This window comes from Cyanistes caeruleus, chromosome 5, assembly GCF_971803275.1.
Source record: "Cyanistes caeruleus chromosome 5, bCyaCae1.hap1.1, whole genome shotgun sequence".
Classification (NCBI taxonomy): domain Eukaryota; kingdom Metazoa; phylum Chordata; class Aves; order Passeriformes; family Paridae; genus Cyanistes; species Cyanistes caeruleus.
In genome coordinates, this window is record NC_141705.1 from 19,416,788 (window position 1) to 19,439,354 (window position 22,567).

The 22,567-nt window shown below is 35.0% G+C and overlaps 1 protein-coding gene across 3 annotated transcripts in view; it reads right to left on the minus strand.

Annotated features, from left to right (window-relative positions):
* LOC147652962 (uncharacterized) overlaps positions 1-22,350 on the minus strand; it is a 35,027-nt gene extending 12,677 nt beyond the window's left edge. The window contains exons 1-4 of one of the 3 annotated variants that reach the window (XM_086889969.1): positions 21,359-22,350; positions 14,741-14,841; positions 11,426-11,492; positions 1,504-1,703 (exon numbers count right to left, since the gene is read on the minus strand). In XM_086889969.1, coding sequence (XP_086746095.1) covers positions 1,504-1,703; positions 11,426-11,492; positions 14,741-14,841; positions 21,359-21,551 — 561 coding nt within the window. In that variant the 5' untranslated portion in view covers positions 21,552-22,350. Of the gene's footprint in view, positions 1-1,503; positions 1,704-7,404; positions 7,680-11,425; positions 11,493-14,740; positions 14,844-21,358 lie in introns of those variants that run through there. The other 2 variants (XM_086889970.1, XR_015287043.1) reach the window with 2 other exon arrangements.
* Between the last annotated feature and the right edge of the window lie 217 nt (positions 22,351-22,567).

Genomic DNA, 22,567 nt, shown 5'->3' on the forward strand with positions numbered 1-22,567 from the left:
GACTGGCATAATGCCCTTTTGTGATCCCCCATCATTAAAAGTGGCAGATATATTGCACACAGGTAGGCAGTTCTAAGTTGCTCTCTGGCAAGAAAATCCTCTAGGGACATCTAGCCCCTAGCTGGTTTTTTCGCTTCCTTAGGAAAAAAAAAAAAAAAGCAACCAAAAATTACTTCAATGAAAAGTCCTTCCTGCTCACATTTAATGAACCAAAAAGCATAAGGTCTTAAAACTCAAATTTCCTTCAGAACCATGAGGCTCAATTTCCATCAGAAAGTCATTAAAGTAGGAATTGTCTAAATATAAATATATAGTAGAACTTTTAGCTTCTTATACAGCTGAGACCAGCAAATCTCTTTAGGATATATTTCATTTGAAGAGGAAGAACTACTGAAAACAAAGAGAATTCCTCTCAGAAATGTTCATAGATGTATCTAAGGACACATAAAGTGGTTTGCAGCAGGAAATCATAGTCTTCCTCTAGAAGTCAAGGTAGAAAATCAATGTCTGATTCATCAGTGACTTTGTTTGAACTCTGAATTGGCAGCATGAATATGACCCTTGAATAAGTAGATTTTTTCACTCATTTATAGGCATGTATTTAAGTGTATGTAGCAGAGCAGGAATAGAAGCACTGATCTTTGCCTCAGCTCCATAAAGCTGCTTTGGGGAAAAAAAATAGGACAGAGAAATTTTGGGAAATATTGTTAAAATATAGAAGGAATAAAAGGTGGGAAAATACAGATTTTTCTGTAGCAATTGTTAGGAGCTCTGATGGAGCTATTATAAGCCAGGATACAGTACCATCTCTCCCTATTTAGCCTTCCTATATACACACATTTTTAAAATCTTATTTTACTATCTCTTAATTGTGCACAGATAGCCAAAAGCAGAGTTATTTTAAGTATTTTATTTTTACATTTTATAAACAGTGTAATTAGAAAGAGATGCTACTAGAGTACGTTATGTAAAATCTGAAATTATGATGGCATCCTTCATCCTTGAACTCGATGAAGCAAACTAGCACTCACTGCAGAGAAGACTGAGAAGCTGAACTCTGCTTTGTAATAATAAATTATTAAACTGCCCCCCTGCAGGTCTTGCAGATATTGGTGGTAATGATTATCAGGCTTCTCTGGGTTAATATATTTTTCCTCCAAGAACATGGTTTATATCTCCTTTGACTTCCTAGCATTCTTATTTTTATGCATTTTGCTAGTTCTATAAGTTTTGAAAATTCTTCCCTCATTTGCTATTTTAATCTATGCTATTCCCTACTGTGTCATTGTACTTCTCTCTACTCCTGTGCCATGCTGTCCTCAGGCTAACATGAATAGCATTATGTACATCTCTGAGGTTAGATGCAAATCTAGACTAACATCTTCTTGTGAACATGGCCTGTAACATCTCTCTCATGTCTGTTCAAAATTATCAGATATGGAAAACTGGGATAAACTTAAATGCCAGTTGCTGTACTACAAGGAATAATACATATTCTCATACCAAAAGGAAAAGGACATGCTTATCTGTGTTTGTCTGACACTTGCATCCAACAGGGAGTAGGGCTCCATTGATGAGGAAATGAGTCCAGATGCACTGACATTTAGGGACCAAGCCCCAGTTGGTGCTTAAGGATGGGATGGAGAACGCAGCACTGCTTGTTGACATAGGAAAAGCATCGAGAACCAGTTGTTTCAAACACACTGAAACCACAAAGATGGAAAGACAAAGCCTGGTCTTAGTTAAGAAGTAGTGTTGAAATGCTTGTATCTGAAGTTTCTATCAAAGGCAGTACCTCACACATTCATGTGGACTAAAATGTCCTAACACACTCCACAGCAAAACATGCTGTTCAGGCACTGTGGGGAGGGGCATGGCAGGGGCTCCCAGGGAAGGCTGTGCCCCAAAGGAAGCGAGGATGGCAGCAAGGCAGCTGCAGTAGCTGGCTCACCTGCAAGGTGTCAGCAAGTTGAACAAGGAAAGTCAGGGTCAGATTGAAGTCTGGAAAGAGGGCCAGTTTGAGGCCAATGATAATTCAGCAAGTCTATTGTGATGAGTCAAGGACACAAAAGGAAGTCTTATCCGGGTCTGGGGCAGGGAGGTAAAGTATCAGGTTTAGCTGTAAACATTCAATTTGTGGTGGAGCTCTGGATCAAGCTGCAGAGCTGCTGACTAAACAAGGCTCCTATGGAAAAAGCTATTAAAACCCTTGTTTCTATCTGACTTCCCAAAAGCTCTCAGTGAGGAAGCTGACATTGGCCTTGGCTGGCTGAAATCCTTAATTTATCTTAACTAAACTCATGCAACTGGAGATAAATTCTGGACTCTGTCAGAAAGTTTTAACCTCTGTTGAATCAGAGGATTGTTTAGTAAATCATGGGTTATCTTATCAAGTCTAGATAGTATCATTTGTATATCTAAAGAAGACTGATGCATATCTTGGTTAAGAAGTGCAGCCAGCATAACTCCTGGATAAAAGTGGACAAAATCAGCTTTGGGACAAGACATTAAAACTGCCTGAACTCCCCAGAAGAACTGAAGGGAGAACAGGTTAACTGAGTTAACAGTTACAACAGGCTGGCCCACGATGAATATCTGAGAGTAGTCCCTGAGGGCCCAGTCCTGAAATTTGTTCTTTAAAAGAAAGGACATTCTTTCTCATGGATGGGTGCTTTTATCAGAGTCTCCAAATAGAAATGCAGCATGAAGCATGAAATCGTGACTGCCATCTTTTAAGAAGCAGGTGGCAAATCAGCTGTTTGAGAGAGATAGTCTTATGAGGTTATCTTGACGTGATCAAATTAAATATGATTTTTTCCCTTTTGTTTATTCATCTGTGTCTTTATAAAATATGTTACTCTATTATATCTGTTCTAGCTGGTATGAATAAATTGTGCTTTTTTACATTTGTCTTAACCAGAAGGTCATTTAATATTCTTCCCCTTAGGATATGAGGAATAACTTGGGACACAGCAGCAAGAAAACAAGGGCTCAAAGAGCCACCATATGACTTTCACTGTGTCAAAAACTAGGAGTAATTGCTCGTGCTAGCTCCATGTATAGGGAGGAAAAAAGTTATATTATTTTTATCAGGTTCTTTTAATCACTAAGGAGATTTTGGGGTTCACCCATGACTTCATGGGTGAGTCATGAGTGTATTTGCACTCTTGAAAAGTACTTATTAATTTTTTCTTAAAAAAAAAAAAAGGAAAAAAAAAAATTCCAGAAATAATTTCATTATGATAGGGCATAGATCTTTCTTGCACTGTGTCTTTCATCTTTTCTTTTCTATTCATTCATCACTGCAATATTTCCAGAGAAAAATTAAGTACACAGCCTCCTATATTTTTCTGAAAATTTACAGATCACAGAGAAAGATATGTCTCATCTTTCTTCAAAAGCAGACCTGCTTCTTAACCTTCAATTACTGCTTCTCAACAAAAGTAATCAATTTAGCATATTTCAGTGGCATGCATGAATGTATGAGGCAAAAGGGGACTGAGGTTCTTAAAAAAATATTTTGAATCCTTTAGAACACATGAATTGTGTAACTCAATCCAAAAAGTGTTCTAACTCTGTTCAAGATAAGTAGGATAATTCTTCTTGCAGGATGAGATTGTATTCATATATTAAGGGTAAATAATAATTGAATTTCATGGTAAATCCTTCATTCTTCTTTTCCTCAAGAAAAATCACATGACAAATATGAGCAAGTAAAAAAGTTGCATTTAAGCAACCCCATCTGTAGACCAACCAACAGTATATCAGCCCTGTTTTCAGTAATGGCATCACTTTTTTTAATATTTCTCCCCCTTTGTGGGGAGAGGAATATTAAAATATTGTAGTATTAATAAAATAAAATATTTAAATTTTCTACAAAAATATAAATATGTAATAAAATACATATTTCTATATATTTATATATTTATATATTTTATATGTATAATATATACATGAATAAATAAATATATAATAAATATATTAAATAAGTATATTACATAAATATATTTAATTTATATGTCTATATAATATTTTTATATTTTATATTTTAAATGTTATTTATAAAATGAATATATTAAAATATTATATCATCTATCTATTTAGAAACCTGAAACAGCACAATTTCAGTTCTGTGCTCAATTACAAATAACCAGTGTGATGTCAGTACACAAGGTAAACAAACCACACAACCAGTTTGTGTGGTTTCAGAAAATGCAAACAAAGAAAAAAGATCAAATGCATATTCTCAGCTTTAGAAAGAATTTCAGTGTTTCTGGACATGTTACAAGTACAATGTAAAATTTTTCTAGGACTTCTTTACTTCAGTTCATATTTATATAAGCATGAAAACGCAAATTAAAAAAAAAATCGTGGCTTGTACAGGGTTAAATTGTAATGGACATCGAGGAAGAACAAGCTTGGAAAAATAATATTCTGTGATATACTCCTCTCTTGGGTTTACCAGTACTGACAGAACTGTATCTAGTGCCATCATCCTTGGCTTCAGGGCCTTTTCTAGGCTGGCACTGAGGCACTGACACACCATGGCACAGAGCCACATACTTGGCTCTTAGTATGGTATGTGATTGTTTATGCTTGATAATGCATTCTATAGAGTGCTGTTCTCAGTTTATATTGTGAATTGAAACCTTCATTGCATGAATGTTTATGCCTACAAAGCCAGTTCCTGCAAATTTTTTAGCTATTTGCATTCTTAAGCCACTTTCAAAATTATATTTCCTCCAACTGGTTAAATTCAAACTATTTGTCTTGACTAGACATCATATATGTTGGGTGTCTAGACTTTAATTATTTTTATTATTTTAATTATCATCAATTTAAATGAAAAAGTAGTTTTAAGCAAGAAAATAACATTAAGAAGCCTTTCATGAATTTTAATTACCCTTTAAACAAGCGATAGTGGTGAAATTCATGAAAATTTCATTTCAGAATCACAGTTCTGAATATGTGCAAACAACACTAAGTCTCGAGCACATACTAAGGCTATTTTAAACTTGGAAGGTCACAGACAAGTGGATATCTCCCATTTAAATATTCAAAACTATAAACAGGTAATGTAATGTTCAGTATCTCATTTTCTATCTCAAAAACACAGTATATACTTAGATGAAAATAAAAAGACAAAGACCTGACAAAATAAGAAAGAAAATATTTCCAGTGATGTCATTGGAAAAACAGTTTTTCAATGGACCTGTCTGAGTAGACAGGATTTAGGAAGAATGTGTTCAGAAGAGCAGACAGTTGTATGTACACTAGATTATTCCCAGTTCAGTCTTTTTCATAATTCTGTCCAAGGATATGGGGTGTATTTTCATCTCAGGGGCATCAGTATATATCCAGATATACTCTTTTACTCTGTGCTTCTATGCCCAATTTACACTGGTATCACTGTAAGTCTTGGAGTGTGATTCCCATCTTACATAAAGTGTCAAGCACAAAATTTGTAAAACAAAATTGCAAAGCAATGAAGAAAGCCAAGTTGAGCTCAGAAATATGTGTTAAATGAACTCAGTAATCAAACTGTGAGACATATTTAACATATGTTGAATTAATTTATTCTGAATTCTTTTCCCTATTCTGAGAGACATTTTTTTCCATCAGCTCTGGTGCAGCTGATTTACTATAGACTTATACAGAAAAATGCATAACAGCAAGGTTTTCCTTGTTGTCTGTATTATATTTACAATTTTTACAGAAACACATTATCATATACATGCCAGAAAAATTTTTAAGAAAAAGTAATATGACATATTAGGGTAGGATTTATTCACTCATACATCTTGAGTCCTATGAGGACATTAATCTGAACTCTTCAATCACAAATGGCTCTAGGCCTAATTTTATTTCTGCATTGAGCTGTAGTATGGTGATTGATAATTTTTTTCATTTTTTGATTTGGAGAAGTTATCTTTCAATATCCTCATAGGCCTCACAGAATTTGGAAATGTAAAAAAACCCTCCTTCTCTCAATGACTAGATCTCTATACCTTACTTTTTCCTAGTCCAGATGTGACCCTATCTGTAGCCTCTAAATATTCTTTGTGACTTGAATGTCCAGATTAGTTTTGTGGGCATTGCAGAACACAGCAGTAAATTGAGGTCTTTGTCCCAAAATGTATGTTGTTTCTAACCTTTAACATACTTTTAATAGTAACCTACTGTCACAGCTAAAATATAGCCCACAATAAACATTACACACTGTTGTAATGTCAAGAACTAGTCCTTAATTTAGCCTTTACTTATTTGGCAATAAATCTATTCTTTTAATTGTACTGTCAATACTAACTACAGCATCAGTGGATCATGGTGGAGCAAATTCTGAGCCACTCCTTACCACTTTTGGGGTCTGCCTATTGCATAATGATGAGTTGACACTTTTCATGCAATTTTGTGTGTGCACATCTCTTCTTAAACCATTCTGTCTCCAGTCTTAGTAGTCATTCCCTGGTAAAAACCCAGTCAGAGGTTACCCACACATCCCATTCTGGCTTCAGACATTTAGCAGGATGAAGACATTATCTTCTGAGCAATCTTTAGTTTTAAATGTAAACCTCACTTTAACCTCAACCACTGTGATTCATCCTAATCTAATATTAATACTAATATTTCCACTGGAAGGCTCACTATACAGGTCTGCTAAAACTGTGGAAGAAATCAGACAATGATACATTTGGTTCCAGGGGCCTTGAATCATTAGTTGTGCTCGTTCTTGGATTTTTTTTATCTGCAGTTGTGAGAAACATTTAAAAATTTGAACTTTAAATTTTGAATGTTGGGGTTTATTTCCCACCTTAGAAAGTGAGGTGTTTGAAAACTACAATAGAACACAAAGGAGTCTGAGCTAATTTTCATCTCTAACTCTTTTTATACAAATGTGTGACATTTGAAAGACATGAGGACACCTCACAGAAAATTTTTCTTTATTTGTTATTTCCAAAGAATTTTCAAAGTACTGGAATTTAAAACAATTTAAATTTTATATTTTAAAAATATTAGGAGTGCAGTGTACATTTTTTGGAAATCTGAACTCTCTTAGACTTTCTAGATCTTATGTCACAAAGAACGGAGACACAGGCCATGAGCTGTCTGGCATAAATTGATTCCCTTAATGAAAGCTGCTACTTTGGGAAAATAACACCTCCATATACCCTTTTTATGATAGACTAGGAAATCAGATGCTCACATAGATTTGTCCCATTCCTGGTTTTCTTACTATGAAGATATTTTTGGCTGATTTGTTCAATTGTTTTTAATTTTTAAAAAAAAATCTAAATGTGTAATTTACAGAAATTAAGCCCAGGGGGACTCTTAAAGATCATAGTTTGGTAATCCTTACCTAATTCATAGTGCTTTGTTCAATGATTTATGAAAGGAAGTTGTATTTATTATGATGAAATGTAGTGTTTATGTAAGAGAGACACCTGAATATAGGCATAAAGGAAGCAGGGCTTCTGGGAAGAAACAATAGTTTTTATTAACCAGAAGATAAACTTGAAAAAAATCAGACAAGCCTGGACTTACTCCTCTTCAGAAAAGCTTCAAAGAAGAAAACAGTCTTTGAGCAGAATGGCTGCAATATCATTGCTTCCTTATTTTAAAGAAAATGTCTTCCTCCCAGAACTTGATTGGCTTCAGTTTTCAGCTTTTGCTTTTGCTAGCTAAACAAAACAACCAGTTACTTGCAAAGATGCTTTTTGTTAATCATTGTAGGTTCCAATGAAGTAATTTCATAACATCCCTTTGAAAAGCTATATAAATGACCCTATTGGATTTTCTTTTTAACTATTATTGAAGTACTATTAGTGAAAGTTTACAGATAGTAAATTTGACTTCTCAGGTTTGTGGTTAATGTATAACTTTAAGTTTTTTTCCCATTTTTTTAAGAAAAAAAAAAGAAAAGGGATTTATTCTTGAGCACATTCTGCAGATCGTGTATTTTGACAAAGACATTACAAGATTAGATTTTAAATCCTTCTCTCTGAATAGAAGTACATAGTCAACTGTGGTCAGTCTCAGAGAGCCTTTGTGACAACATAACAGCACTTGGTGAGACAGATATTTGGAAAAGACATTAAGAGGCATAAACCACCCACACACTGTTTTGTGACAGACCTTATAAAAAGGGAGTTCAGTGATGACTTCAGTGGGACTAATATTTAGTTTCAAGATAAGAATAAGTAAAATTGAAATGAAAATTCTGAGTGGCATTTTGAAAGATCTGTTTGACATCCTGTGTCTTGTTTATTTTTTCTGATGAGAAAGAACATTATCTTTTAACAGGGAACAATTTCTAAATGTCAGTGATTTTTCTTCTCTTTGGGAACACAGACAATGTCAAACTGGGTTTAGAAAAAAATTCCAGTAAATCAGTGTTAGATATATATTTGGCATAGCTAAACTCAGAAATTGAATTTCCTATTGTATCCCAAGCAAGCAGAATAATAAGCGGACCCACACGTACTAAGAAGGAAAGCACCTCCAATCTATATTCTTGAAAATAAAAGAATTTAGGAAGACCAAACCAGGCAGCTGAAAGCAGGCTGTAAGGTGAATACTATAGGTGAAATAGAACAGCTAAGTATTCCTAGTAAATTATTCTGATATTCTTTGGTCCTATGTACATTCAAAATCAGTACTGCTCTGTTAGGCCTCTGCATTGCCCATTGCTATGCATTGGATCTGTCTACATTAAAAAAAGACCCATAATACCACTGTAGGCACCCTTCTTTGTTAATTCTCTTTACTGATACATCTCATTAACAGTGGTTGCTTTTGGTTGTTTTTTTTCTTTCTAATTCTACTTTTGAAATGGAATAAACAAAACTTTTATAAAGAGTACTTTTTTGTCCATGGTGAGCAGACCATTAAAGGATACTTGGATGGAATAGTTACTGGGTCAATGTGTAAATAGATGTGATACTGAAAAATAACCCCTACAGATTTCTCTATAGGGAAGATCTTACTTTGAAGTGCAGTGCTTACCGTTACCAAAACTTGAAGAGGAAGTAAAAAACGAGGCTTAGGGGAAAATGAATAAAAAAGCAAAAGTTGAATCCCAAATCAAAGCCTCCTGTGCTATTTTTTTTGGTAGGTATCTATCCAGCTAGTTCAGATAAAAAATCTTAGGAATTTTACTTCTTTTAGGATGAGTAACTGACCTAATCCCAAAAAGAGAACAGAGCAATCAAAGTCAACATCTAAACAGATAAACTTCAAATGTGACAGCTAAAAGGGCTTAACAAAGGAGAAATCTGCTTTAAAAATATTACCTACATTTGCAAAACAATTCAAACAATTATTTCCATAAATTAAAATTACAGTGCATCAACAATGTCAATTTGCTTCAAACTTAATTTTTACTGAAGATTGGTAATTTCATAATAAATATTGTGATGACCATTTTGCCTACATTTTTCACCATATTTTAATTTCTTTTTTTATAGTTTGAATTGGTGTCCGCAAATACCAATCACTGAAGTTATAGTCTCATTAACAATAGCATGTTAATAATTACAGGGTTGGTCACAGTTAATTACTGCTCTTCATTAAACACAACACATCAGGAAACTGTGGAGGGCTTCTGAAGAGTGTATACCCTATCACTGCTACTCAGTGACCTAAATCAACCTTAATCCAAAGTCTTCTGTGTCTGAGAAATTAGCACAGAAAGAAAAGGTGCACAGACACAGCAAAAGTGTTCTCACAGCCCTCATGGTCTGAAGGAGCCATAGAGAGACAGCAAGTGTTGTGCATAGCTGAGCTGAGCAGAAAAGCTCCTCAGGGAAAGAAGAGGTAGGACTGGGTGAAAGAGTGAAACCAGTAGGCATGACATGTAAATGAGCTGTGTCAGAGCCATCTGAGGTTTGAGGAAGATAATTGCAACTTGAGAATAAAGTAGTCTTTTTTTTCTGTTCAGGACAGAACAGTCAGGACTGTTCAGGACAGTTCTGTTCTTTGGAGCTGTCCAAGAACACTTAGTAAAGCAAAGAAGTCAAAGAATCCTGGAGATGAGCTTTTTCAGTCCAGCAACTCACTGACTCCAACTAGCTGTTTTATCTTTAAACACACAGAATTGGAACAGACGAGTTTCCAAAAGGAATTTTGACTTGTAAAAATACAATTATTTTAAAATTATTTCACTATTTCTTTTAGTTCTTGCCAGATAAGGAGCCCACCTCTTTCACTTCTTGCATTCCAAGTAGCAAGCTGGAGGAAAATTCTGAGATTCTCTGTGCTTTAAAGACCAAGGAGATGCTCTATTTGTTTGTTTCTTTGTTTTAATTTCCTAGCCAAGTGACTTCAAAGGTTCAAGTTTCTAAATGGCTAATGGCCCTATTGCAAATATCCTTTCATGATTGTGGCTAATTTTACATCTCTACCCTGTTTTGCTGTCCTCCTTTTTATTTCTGCCTTTAAAGAATAGAATTTAACCTTACTAGGGTGAGCAGGTTCTGTCAGCTAATAACATGATCAATTAAAGAAGCATTCAATGACAAAAGAATGACCTGTAGTCTCAAGGATGGGTGGGAAGTGTTACACCTTTTTAACTGTACTTCTACTGATAATTAATGTTTTGTACCTTAGGTGGCCTTCTGAGCAGGCTATGTATGTAAAAATATCATGGGATTATATTACTTTTGACAACAATTTTTATTTCTCTCTGTCTTCATTTGTGTCTCTACACACACACACACACACACACACACATATATAACATTGAGTCTAATTCTGTTTTCTACTGTGAAGCATATAAAAACTGCTACAATCATAATGGATTTGACAAACTACTTGGAGATTTTCACAGGGTTCAGCACACAGGAACACAAAATGAAGCTCTTTTGCAAGCTGTCCTGTCTCTGGAGCTGCAAGAGAAGGTGGCAATACAGGTCCAGCACCTGTAACCTTACAAGACAGTACAACCAAAATGAAGAATCAGTTGGAAAGCAGCTCTTCTACCTATTTGTAAAAAATGAAAAGTTTTTTCTTCTTGGTTACCTACAGATTTATTATGCACACGCTACTGTTTCTGTCAAAAATAACAAGGCCTCTATTGACAAGAAGATGGTTATATAAGAGGAAAATTTCCCCATTTCCTACAAGCCAGCCTCAGAGGTTGTTCAGAAAAATAATTTCAAAAATGTCCAAAATATATGCATATATATATATATCCCATATATGTGTGGGTTGGGGAGTTGGGAAGAGATGGAGAGAGCTCTACATCACTGAGCAAAGCACAGCTACATTAAAAGTATAGGGGTAAGAAAAAATCATCCATTTTTTTCTGAGACTGATTTGCAAAAGTTCCCATTTGAGAACATGAATAGCAGTGAACAGTTCAGCATACAGTTCACACACACAGTGCATCAGAGAGGAAATGTATAAGTTTAAAGACTATTATACTCACACATCATGAGGTCTGCTTCTCTGTCTCTGGAAAGACTGCAGAGCTGGCAGTAAAGACTGTCTTGTTCCTGTGTGTATGAGCCAACACATTAAATACCCATGTTTCTCCACAGTATTAAGCTGTTACAACAGTGGTGGGAAGGACAAAGGGTTTGGGAGAGATCTGCTGTTTAATCCTACAGGGTTTAGAAAACCACTTTTTGCAATGACAAAAACTGATTTTATGAAGTTGTTATAATTCTAAAACTCGATTTTACTAAACACTCTTTTTATTAACTAATGAACTTACAATGTGAAACTTTTGCAGTACAAGGCAGAGAGCATTACTTTGATGTTGACTCTCAGCTGTATAACATTCTACTACAATGAAATTTCTGGGGTAAAAATGTAGAAAATAAGGTGATTTATGGTGGTTTTATGATTAGAAATAAGAAAAATAGAAGAAGATTGATGGAGGGAGATATGTGTTGTTTGTTAGACTCACTTAGTTTTATACTGAAAAATGAAAAGTAAATTTGATGAAAGGATTTATAGATTGTAATGATGAACATCAATATGCCAGCCACTATCATATTTCCTCTAAGTCTGCAGTCCATAATTCTCCCCAGCTCTCCTAAATAGGGATAAAAGAAATCAGCTACCTCTGAACAGGAGGCAAAGCAACAAGAAAGATAACAGAATCAATAAACTAGTGAAAAAGAAATACAGTGGGGAAAACCAGGTATTTTCCCTGTACCAGTGTCCATCATTTAGCTATGGTAGATAACTGCATTTCCTTGTTTTTGTTGGGTTTTTTGGGGGTTTTTTTTGTTGGTTTCTTTTTTTTTCTTTTTTTTTTTTTTTTTTTTTCCTTTTAGCAGAGAAAGTTTAACTTACTGTTTAAATACAGGAACAAAGATGGTCTTTATTTAACTTCTCTCAATTAATTGAACAGTAGTGAGCATAGCCAGTCATGCTCCTACTCTAAAAGAAATGTTTTATGTCCACTAAAATTTCAGGAAGGGTCACTGAATTTGATTAAAGTTTTGGGCTGGTTTAGTTTTTCATTTCTTTTTGAAAGTCTGAGTGGGTCTTCATCTCTCTTATTAATGTTATAGCACCTTTCAGAAGAATAATAGCAACTTGTCTTTAATGACTTTGTTTCAAGTTTAATGACCTAGATGCTCACCCAGAGGGAGAAAGGTATTACTCCTAAACTAATTCCTGTATTTTGCATCACACAATCAGTGCAAACATCTTTGGCATAGGTATCATAATACTGCTCTTAATATCAGACATGTCTTTTTGCAAAATTTGAGAGTATTAATATTAAATACAATACATTCATTGACTATATTAAAAATAATTTGATTTTATAGAAATTAGTTTCTAATGTGGAAGTTACATCAGTGATGGAATCAGCTCGCACTGAGATTTTGGATCCGAGAAGGAGGATGAGTATTTGGATTAGGACCCTGCTGAGATCTGTACAGCATTGGCTAGCGCTCCAAACCAGATAATAAGTTTAGGTGCCAGCAGAAGAGAAAATACAGATGGTTTTCTAAGGTTGCCCTCCTGGATCTGGAACAAATTTAGGTTACTAATTCTCCATATAAGAAGCCATATGTGTAATTCTGATTCCTTTGATCGTCCTACATCAGATAGGAGGATCCTTATTAGATTCAAGAGGAATGGTTTTTTAAAGCAAAAGTGTTGCTCTCATTTGCTACCCCTCTGTTTGCACTGCAGAGCATTTTCAGAGCACACAAGATGAATTCCCTTCAAATGAAACTCAACTGCACTTCCAAGGAGAGTACCAGTGAGCCTGCAATTGCTAATAGATAGGTAAGATTTGACTAGTCTAAAATAAACCTTTTGAGATACATTTAGTATAGGTGCCACATCCTCAATTTCAATTGGTTTTGTCCTTGAAACTTGCTTCAACTGGGTGCAAGGGTGGAAATAACCTTTCCAAATCCAAGATCAGATTCTTTTGTTTTCTGCAACAGTTCCAGCATTAACATAATAAATACATTTTGGTATGGTATGTATCTCGTGAAGGTCTAGGAAAACTCTCATCTCTCTTACTCTGCTCCTCTTCCACCACCACAAATGTGCTTTTCACCATTAGCTGTTTCAGTTTAGAGTGATCCAATATGTTTTGGGGTTTTTCTTACTTTAATACTTGCTTTCTTTAAGCATCTGAAAGATAAATCAATTTTTTTCAATAAAATAAACAACAATAAATATCTACTTTATATTTTCCCATAGATTTTGCCAAATAGCAAATGTTCCTAAATTGGGCATAATTTTTATCTGCTTGCTTTTCTTAAAAAAGAACAAAATGGAATATTGGGGTTTTTAGCTTATGTAAGCATGTATTCATCTAGAATTTGTATCGCTTGCACAGACTGAGGTGTTTCTTATTCCTTTATCACTGATATTGGTAATCTTTAGGACTACCGAGACGTGATCTAGCTGAGCTTGTTTTGGACAGGTGTTTACACTAAATGGCCTCCAGAGTTCCTTCCTAACTTAAATTATGCTATGATGTTATAATTTTGTGGCATAGCAATATTCATCTCAGTTGCAACTGAGCTATAGAGGAACAACTCCATTTATTGCATAGCATTCCTACTAATATTTTTATTTGTCTGTTCTCTTCTTAATGCAATTGAAATAATGGACATCTCATCTTCAAACCTCAGCTTAACATATCATGATCACTTGCATTCTATGGAGCAAGAAACATCTTCTGAAGGATGAGTCTGGAAAGAAGCTGAACTATAATGATGTGACTTGCTGAAACAATTTTAGACAGAGATTTTAACATTTATTTATGTAAAAATAACAGTATAAAATAACATATAAGCCTAGGTAACTTTTTCAGTGAAGTCATAATGATTTCATACTGGAAATTGCCTCTTAAGCACAAATTTTAAGTGCACTGAAATTGTTTCATAAGTCAAAATAATATGAAGGTAGCCTTTCTAAGGGTTACTCATAAGATAGTGTGGATGTGTTAAATTGACCCATGTTGACTGCACTAACCTTTTTTACCAGTTTCAAATTACCTCTAATTGTAAAAATACACAATTATGCCCTCAGTAGTCAACTGCATATTTTTTAAAAAAAAATTCTGATTTCATTCATATAGGAAAATTTAAAAAAGCACATTTTCAATAAAAGTCTTAAATAATTACATATACCTTTCCTTAATTAACACTGTTGGAGTTCTACAACAACTTTCCTGCTCATTGCTGAAGAACACAGCGTCCAGAAAAGAATTCAAATGAGGATAAAAATACAGTTAGAAGAGAAGTGGGAAGGTAAATACCTTCTTGCTTTCTGACAGGTTCCTGGTGACATGAGTAGCATCAGTCCTTGTTGGTTCTGATACAGGGTGCACAGTTGGATAGCAGTGGCCACAGATGGGCACTGCAAGAACCAAAGAACAATATCATACATCAGTTTGTCTGTTCTGAAAGAATGGAATGAATTTAATTGAAGAAAACAAGATTTTTAAGTACACAGGTACCCTCTGATCTTAGTGAGTTCCCTAGAAGACTAGAGAGGAGTACTTACTTGCCTCATTAGTATGATATTCTTATAAAAAATATTCCTATGCTTGAAAACCACAAACCCTTGCACATGTTTATACAAATTCATGATCACTGTGTCCTTAACAAAGCAAAAAACATCAAATAATTGAATAATGTGGTTAGTAATGTTATTTTTAGGTCCACCACATAACTGTTTAACTATTTAAAAAACTTTTCTACAAGCTACCATGTTCCTGTGACAACAATTGGTGTCCAGCAATAATAAGGTTCTTGTTTATTCCTTGGCAGCAGATTAACTAGAAAAGGTCAGTCAGTATGAAGGAGGAATGAAGCTATTTTCTTTTTAAGAAAATAAGAATGAAGTGAGCTCTGTTGGAAGATGAGAGCCATGAATGAGGAGCTAGGCTGACACAGCTGATGATATCAAAAGCCATATATTAGATGTCCTTCCATTTGTACTTTATGCTTTACTTTGCTTGTTTTTCCCTTTAATCTCCAATAAAAGTTATCTCACCTGAAAGATATTTGCTGTTAATCTGGGAGAAATCAGAACTGAACTCATTTAGAGAAGTGATATCATCCTCTGAAGCTTGACAGCATGACAGGGCAGGTGGAAACTCACTGTGTTTGTACAACAAGAATCTAAAATAGGAGACTCTTCATTTTCTTTGAGTATGTTTCCCTTAGGGGGTCTTCAAAAAACAGAATATATACTTTCTTTTGTTTTAAGAAAAAAAAGTTGCTGAGACTGGAATCTGCTTGCTGGTTTTTCAAGGAAGGCACATCAAAATATAACTTCAGAGATCAGTAAATTTATAATATATGCCATCTGAGCCTTATCTCCAGCATGGAAAAAGTATTTAGTTAATGTTCTAAAATAAAATGACCGTAAGGTTCAAGAAAAATAGCCAGCCTATACATGTTTATAGACTCTTTTTCAGCCCTAAATAAACATAGTTCAGAGACATACCAGGAACAGATTAACAGCGAAAAACAATTCCCTGCAACTGCATACATTCACTTTAAGGATTTCTAATTTGCTAAATGTTTGCCTACAATTTTCTGTCCAACTTCATTATGTGTAGTTGGGCTTTTAATTTGCATTCCTTCCTCATCATAGTTTACTCTTGTGGAATAATGCTTTTAATTATTTTCCTTTGTAACTGTCTGAAATATAGTCCTTGGAATGGCGAAGATTTCAGTTATTCAAGTAGTTATTGTAAAAGCTAGTAAAAGCTGGAAAAAATCCACATCTCTTTTACCGTGGCTGACACACTACATTGATCTAGCAGGAAATCTGTCTGTTACTGAGACAGATGGGGGAGCTCTGGGACTCAGTTTAATGTGGCTGAAGCTCCTGCAGATGCTGATATCCTACACTGACAGTAGCTGAAGTCTGAACAGCAGAGTTTACATGCCTGAAATAAATTGTTTTGATTAGAACCTTTAGGAAAGAAATTCATAAGGTACAGTTTTATTGACTACTTGCCAAACAACACAGACCTGTGCTCTGTAAGCTTGTTTTGTTCTTGTAAGTCAAGCACCAACTGGGCTCTTATTTTCTAAGGTTATGGACTTACAGCAAAATACATTATAATTTACTCTGAATTATTTCAGAGAGAAGAATCAGAAACAGAATGCACATTCATTTCTAACTGTAGCTGACCTTAGGAAAATTATTTTTTTAAAGTAGTCTCTGCAGTTGTTTATCTTCTATGGGAATCTGAGAAATTAGCTATTGATAAAAATGTTTCCAGAACAAAAAGGCACATATAAACCAAATTTGTGGCAGTCATGAAGAAAAGAATAAAATTATCACTTCTAATTATTATCAAAAATGTGCTATTTTATCGTAGAATCTGTTTTGGTTTTTTTAGGAGCCATTTCAAGTTCTGTTTTATTGACAGTCAGAGACCACTCTATTTGTGGCATAATGCTATTGTGATCACCTAAATAGAACTGAAACAAATGTTGTTCAAGGCACAGCTAAGATTTTCTCCCCCTAAGCAAAATCTATATAATATTACTGTCACTAAGGCCATTATCTGTTGTGCAATTGGAAATTAGCATGTATAGGTACCATTATGTTCATTTATCATTGTCTGTTCTGGTCTAATGCATTTAAATGCATCTCCTGGTTGCTAAAACAGAGCACATGAAATTCCAGTGATAGAGTTCTGACTGTTCATTGTCTTTTTTATTTTTTAAACCATCATCTTCCACTGAAGATTGCTTTTATTTCAGATTTTTTTTTTTAAGCATAGTAATTTGAATAATGCTAAAAACCAAAATGAAACAAAACAAAAATATCCTGCAAGAAACCAGAGAAGTCATTAGCTGTATCAACAAGGTAGCTTTATGAATTTTCAAATCTGATACAGCATCAAGCTTTTGCCTCATGCCCAGCTACTTTTGAATATTGATTCATACTTTTATTGACAATAGAGGCTAGATAGCTCTTAAACCTTCCAAAAAATAAACATTACCAGAGTTCTTTCATGTTTTGTTTCCCACTTAGCTGAGAAAACTTATTTTCATAGGAGAACCTGAGAATAATAAATAATAGATTTCAGAAGGTCCCTTTTCTCAGCTATGAAGTTGCTTGACACAACTCTTTACTGACACATGATGCTACATGGCAAAAGTAACAAGTGGACACTGTGGTCCAGAGTGGAGCTGTGATGGGGGCTCAAAAGCTCTCTGCAAATCTGCATCCTGTCACCTGAGCACTCCATTCCTCAGGCAGCTGAGAGATGGGACAGCTTCCTGTCCTTCATAACCAGTAGAACTACATCTACATATTAGTAACAGCATCTAGACAAAATATACAAAAGAAGTTTAGTATATGGCTGTGGCTTCATTGGTAATTCATTCAATAAGATTCTGTCTCAACAAAATATGTTTTGTAAATTATCATTCCTTAAAAATAAGACAGCCTCAGGCAGCCCCGTTATTAAGCCAGCTTTGTGTCTTAAGCAATCATATTGCTAGGAAAAAGAAGGCAGCCTATTCAGGCTTCTGGTCTGAATCATCTCTAAAATCGACTCTCTGTTGACTGTGTGCAGAAATCTTAGTGAAAAATCTATATTTAGTTTGATTGAATATTTCACTGCAAACCCTCAACCATAGCAACTCCTATTCTCATTTTTATATAATTTGATGAACTCTGAACAGACCTGGAAGAAGTGAAATCTTGGTGTTATGATACCAAGAGTAAGAGTGTTGTCTCAAAAGAAAAAAAAAAGCCCCAAGTTTTACCGTATTTGGAGTAGAATAGGAAGTAAAATAGAAAGTATCTTTATGTCTCTGTGTAAATGTGATTATTGTCCAAAGCCTAAAAAAAAAAGATGACATAGAACAACTGTCATAAAAGGAATGGGGAAACCCACAACACTAAACAAAGACTCATGGTCCTAATGTTACAATAGAGATAGAAGGGAGCAGAAGGACAGATTTATGTTATTTTCTGAGTGCCAAGGAACGAGTAAATGGCACTAGTCTTTCACAGTCTATTCTGGAACAAGAGAACATCAAACAGCTACCTAACAGACAGAGTGGCTGGCTAAATGAATCCCTGATCTGGGCTACTGCAGTCATTATGTTATGGTTTTGATCTACTGACAAACCAATCTATAAAAAATGAGCCCTAGTATTTCTTTCACTTATGTTATATGTGGAATTGTGTTTTATGATCCAGTGCAATTGCCCTTTTTCAGGAAGATATAATAATAGAAAAGAGACACAAAGGGTTTTCTCAGAAAGGCTATTTTAATTTTCTCATTTATACAAAAGCAAATCAAACTGAAACATGAAAATATGAATTGTTCATTTTACTTGGTAAATGTAATACTCAATGTCTTGTGTGAACTGAACACATTGCTGAGAACATAGTGCAATTTATTAAAAGAGTTATTGTTATGTTTAAATGCATGGATAAGCAGGGAACATGTCTTCTGCTAATGCCAGACTGAGTTAGTTCTCTTCCTTCCCTGCTGAAGCTGACAGCACAAGAGTTAGTTGGCTCCTTCCAGTTGTCTTGGGTCCTAGTTGACCATTCCTAGTCTCTTTGACAATTTAAAGCCAGAAGGCTTGGAACGTGATTATCCTACTAAAGGCACTGGCCTAAAGATAGTGGCTAGCCTATATTCTGGAACAAAACTATTGTTTCAAAGGATCCCATTTCTTTTGTAAAGAAATTTTGTCTTTCTAGGGCTTAACAAACTATACAATCCATATGAGCATGCCTGAACTGACATCACTGGAAAACTAATTGCAATGTATTTAACTACCTGTGAATCACTTTTGCAGTTCTATACAAAAAACAGGTGAAGAAAGCATAATATGGGATAGCTACATTTTTTTTCATACAAACTTTGATCACATTGTAGTGCTTCTTTGGAATATGTCATCTTGCCAAAAGGTAAAAGGACCATATGATCATCTAGAAGGCAGCATATGCAAATAAATATGGTAGCAAGTAAAACATATGTTTAATCTTCCCACTTCATCAATGTAGAGCTCAAGAGTTTCTGTCCGCACAAGCCAACAAATCTTAAGGCTTAAGCTGTGTTTCTGCTACTCCCTTTTTCTTAGCTCCATAGTTATATCTCTCTCAAAAAGCTGTACAGAATTACTTATTTTTAAATAACTTTTAGAAAAACTCCTACTGAGGGTAAAACTAGACATATACAGGCAAGCTCAAAATTGAAAAGTATTGCCTAAGAATGTACTGAATTTGTTCACCAAGTTTCACACATCATACGTGATCTATTTATACTGCAATGAGACAAAATAGTTCACAGTTTTGACAAAGTACAGGAAAGAGGTATCAATCATTCCAAAGGACAACACAGTGGAGCATTTAAAAGTCATACTTTATAGATACAGGGAGAGAGAAAATCTTCCACGCTTCTAATGATTTGTTCCAGTAGTTAATTAGACATACTGTTAAGTCTGTCTGCCTTACTTCTTATCTGAATATAGTTAAGTTTTGCTTCAATACATAATTTTTAGCAAGCCTTCCCCCTCCAGATTACACAGCCCTGTAATGATGTGTATTTTCTTCCTGTGTAGCTGCTTACACAATGCAGCAAAATCAGTTCTCAGTTGTTTTTCTAAGAGCAGCACACCTTAAGGTGTTTTGGAGTTTTTTGTCAGTTCTTTATTTGCTCACATTATAGCATTTTCTACATACTTTGAGTGACTACTGCCCTTTTTTTAAATAGGTTGTAATTTTCAGTAAATAAAGCAGTGGCTATTCCAAAATTCATGGTACCTAAGTAACATGTAACCTATGTATGTTGAATTTGGGCATATTCCACTGGTTATCTTCTCATTTTAATTTGCTCTTTTTGAGGAATACTCATTCTGCAAGCTAGTGTTGTGTTGTTTTTCTTCCATTATTTTCATTCAGAATTTACTATTTCCATGAATGCCCAATGGGTATTTTAGGGGGGATAAAGCATCAGCCTCTGGGTAGAATTCCTCTGTAACCTTTGTTTAGATATCACTTGTATTTGCTCTCCTTCCATTTCATCTTCTTAAGATCCCAAAGCCGGTGTCTGCAAAAAGTGTGGCACAAGAAGATGCATCTTTAGGGTGCCGGGTGTACAGTATTTACACTATTTGTGGCTGCTTTCTTTCCGGTATCTCTGTGGTTCAAAGGCTTATTAGGTTTTATGGTACATCAGGTACACTCCTAATGTTTGCCTTCTGGCTTAGTGTCATTGTACAGAAATCAGGGTGAAAACAACAAAATCTCCCAGACAATGGTAAGTGGAGCATAGTGATTAACATTGGGGTGCTAAGGAAAGTTGCTTTGAAACTACTTTCAGGATGTGAACTAAAACAAATGTAGATTTCTTAGAATTCCTAAGAATTTCCGAATCACTCTTCCAAACAAATTTTTACCTGAAACCACTCTTTTTTCCATAAGCACTTAAAATTTTTGGCTATTTCTTTGTTTATTTTTAATAGTTATATTGATTTTTTAATTATGGAAAAAAAATAAAAAATATACATTATTTAAGTTTAAATAGAACAGATGTTAAGAATATTTTCTTTGAAAACATAATAATTTTATCTAGAGAGAAAGAAAATGACAAATTGAATTATTATTTAGGCAACCCCCCTTAACCATAGCTTTTTCCTCATTCACTACTAGTTCAGTATAAATTCATAGCACAGACCTAAAGGAAGGAACAAACCCAGTTTTATACTGAAGTCTTCTGGGTTGTCCTGGGGTGACTCTACCTTTAAGATAGGTTCGGGAGCTGGGGGGAAGTTGAAGCTGAGAGAGGCTGATGGGAGTTTTTTCTCTTGACCAATTACTAGCCATTTCTGAGAACTGACAATAATTCTGACCATTGAAAAGTGAGATAACTTGTGAATACCTATCTTAAGACTCAAGACCGGGAATTTCTCTCTCTCTTTGGTTTTCCAGCTTCTGAAGAGGTAACAGGCTTTGTCTCGGCCTCCTCCCCCACTCCAGGCCGGACAAGGCCGCAGAGGGCGGGGGGGATAAACGGAGCCGGCCGGCCTGGCTTGGTTTGCAGTTTCTGCTGCTGAACTGAAACCTGACACCATGAATATCTGCAGCTTTCCAAAACTTCAACTCTTTTACTACCTGGATGAGACTTACAGATTACTCCTTTTTCCCAGAGAGAGAGAGAGAGAGAGGGATAATCAACATGAAGTAGACATCATAAAAACATCAAAGACAGTGAAGAAAAGAGTTAAGTTGTAGATGGGGAAGAAAGAATAAGGAGATGCTTTAATAAGTTGAAAATATTTTTCTGTTAAAGCTATGGAGATGGACAATAGTGTTCTGAAAAAAACTCCTTTAATTCATGACAGAGTATATTGGGAGGAATAGAGTATGTCAAAGTGTGGATTTTGAGCAAAAAGTGGAGTAGTTGTGATACAGTTGATACAGTGATACAGGTGCTGGAACAGAGCGGGGAGAAGTAATAGTTGAAGATATGAGGCCTTGAGAGGCAAAGAGAAAACTTCTGTTTCCAGGGAGGCTCACAGAGACAGATGAAGAGAACTTTGGCCTTTGAATAACTCATCCTTAAAAATGACATCCCTAGACTCATGGCCCATAACACACCTCAGAGTGATGTGAAATGGGAGGAGTGAACTGATGACAGATTTCCGGGCAGCTGGCATCAGAAAAACAGCTATAACAGAAATAGTTTTCTTGTGAGAAACTCCATAGATTGGCAGAAGACTTCTGTTTCTCTACAGAGACTGATGAAAAGACTCTAGCAAAAATTGGGACTGTTTTAAACACCAAAGTTCCAGAGTTTTTTGTCTCTATGTTGTCATGTAAACAAGGGAATGGTTGGGTAGTGGGACAGAAAGGGGTTTTCTGGAGGTTTTATTCTGGTGTTCTTATTCTTATATTTGTTAATAAACTTTCTTTATTCCTTTTAAGTTTTAAGCCTGCTTTGCTCTTGTTCTAATCTATATCTCACAGCAAGAAATAAGTAAGATTTTTAGTAATTTTTTAGTTATTGCTTTAAAACCACGACATTTATTTGGTGCATTGGCCGGGAAATGAAATTAGCAAATCACTACATGGGTCAATGGGTAATTTC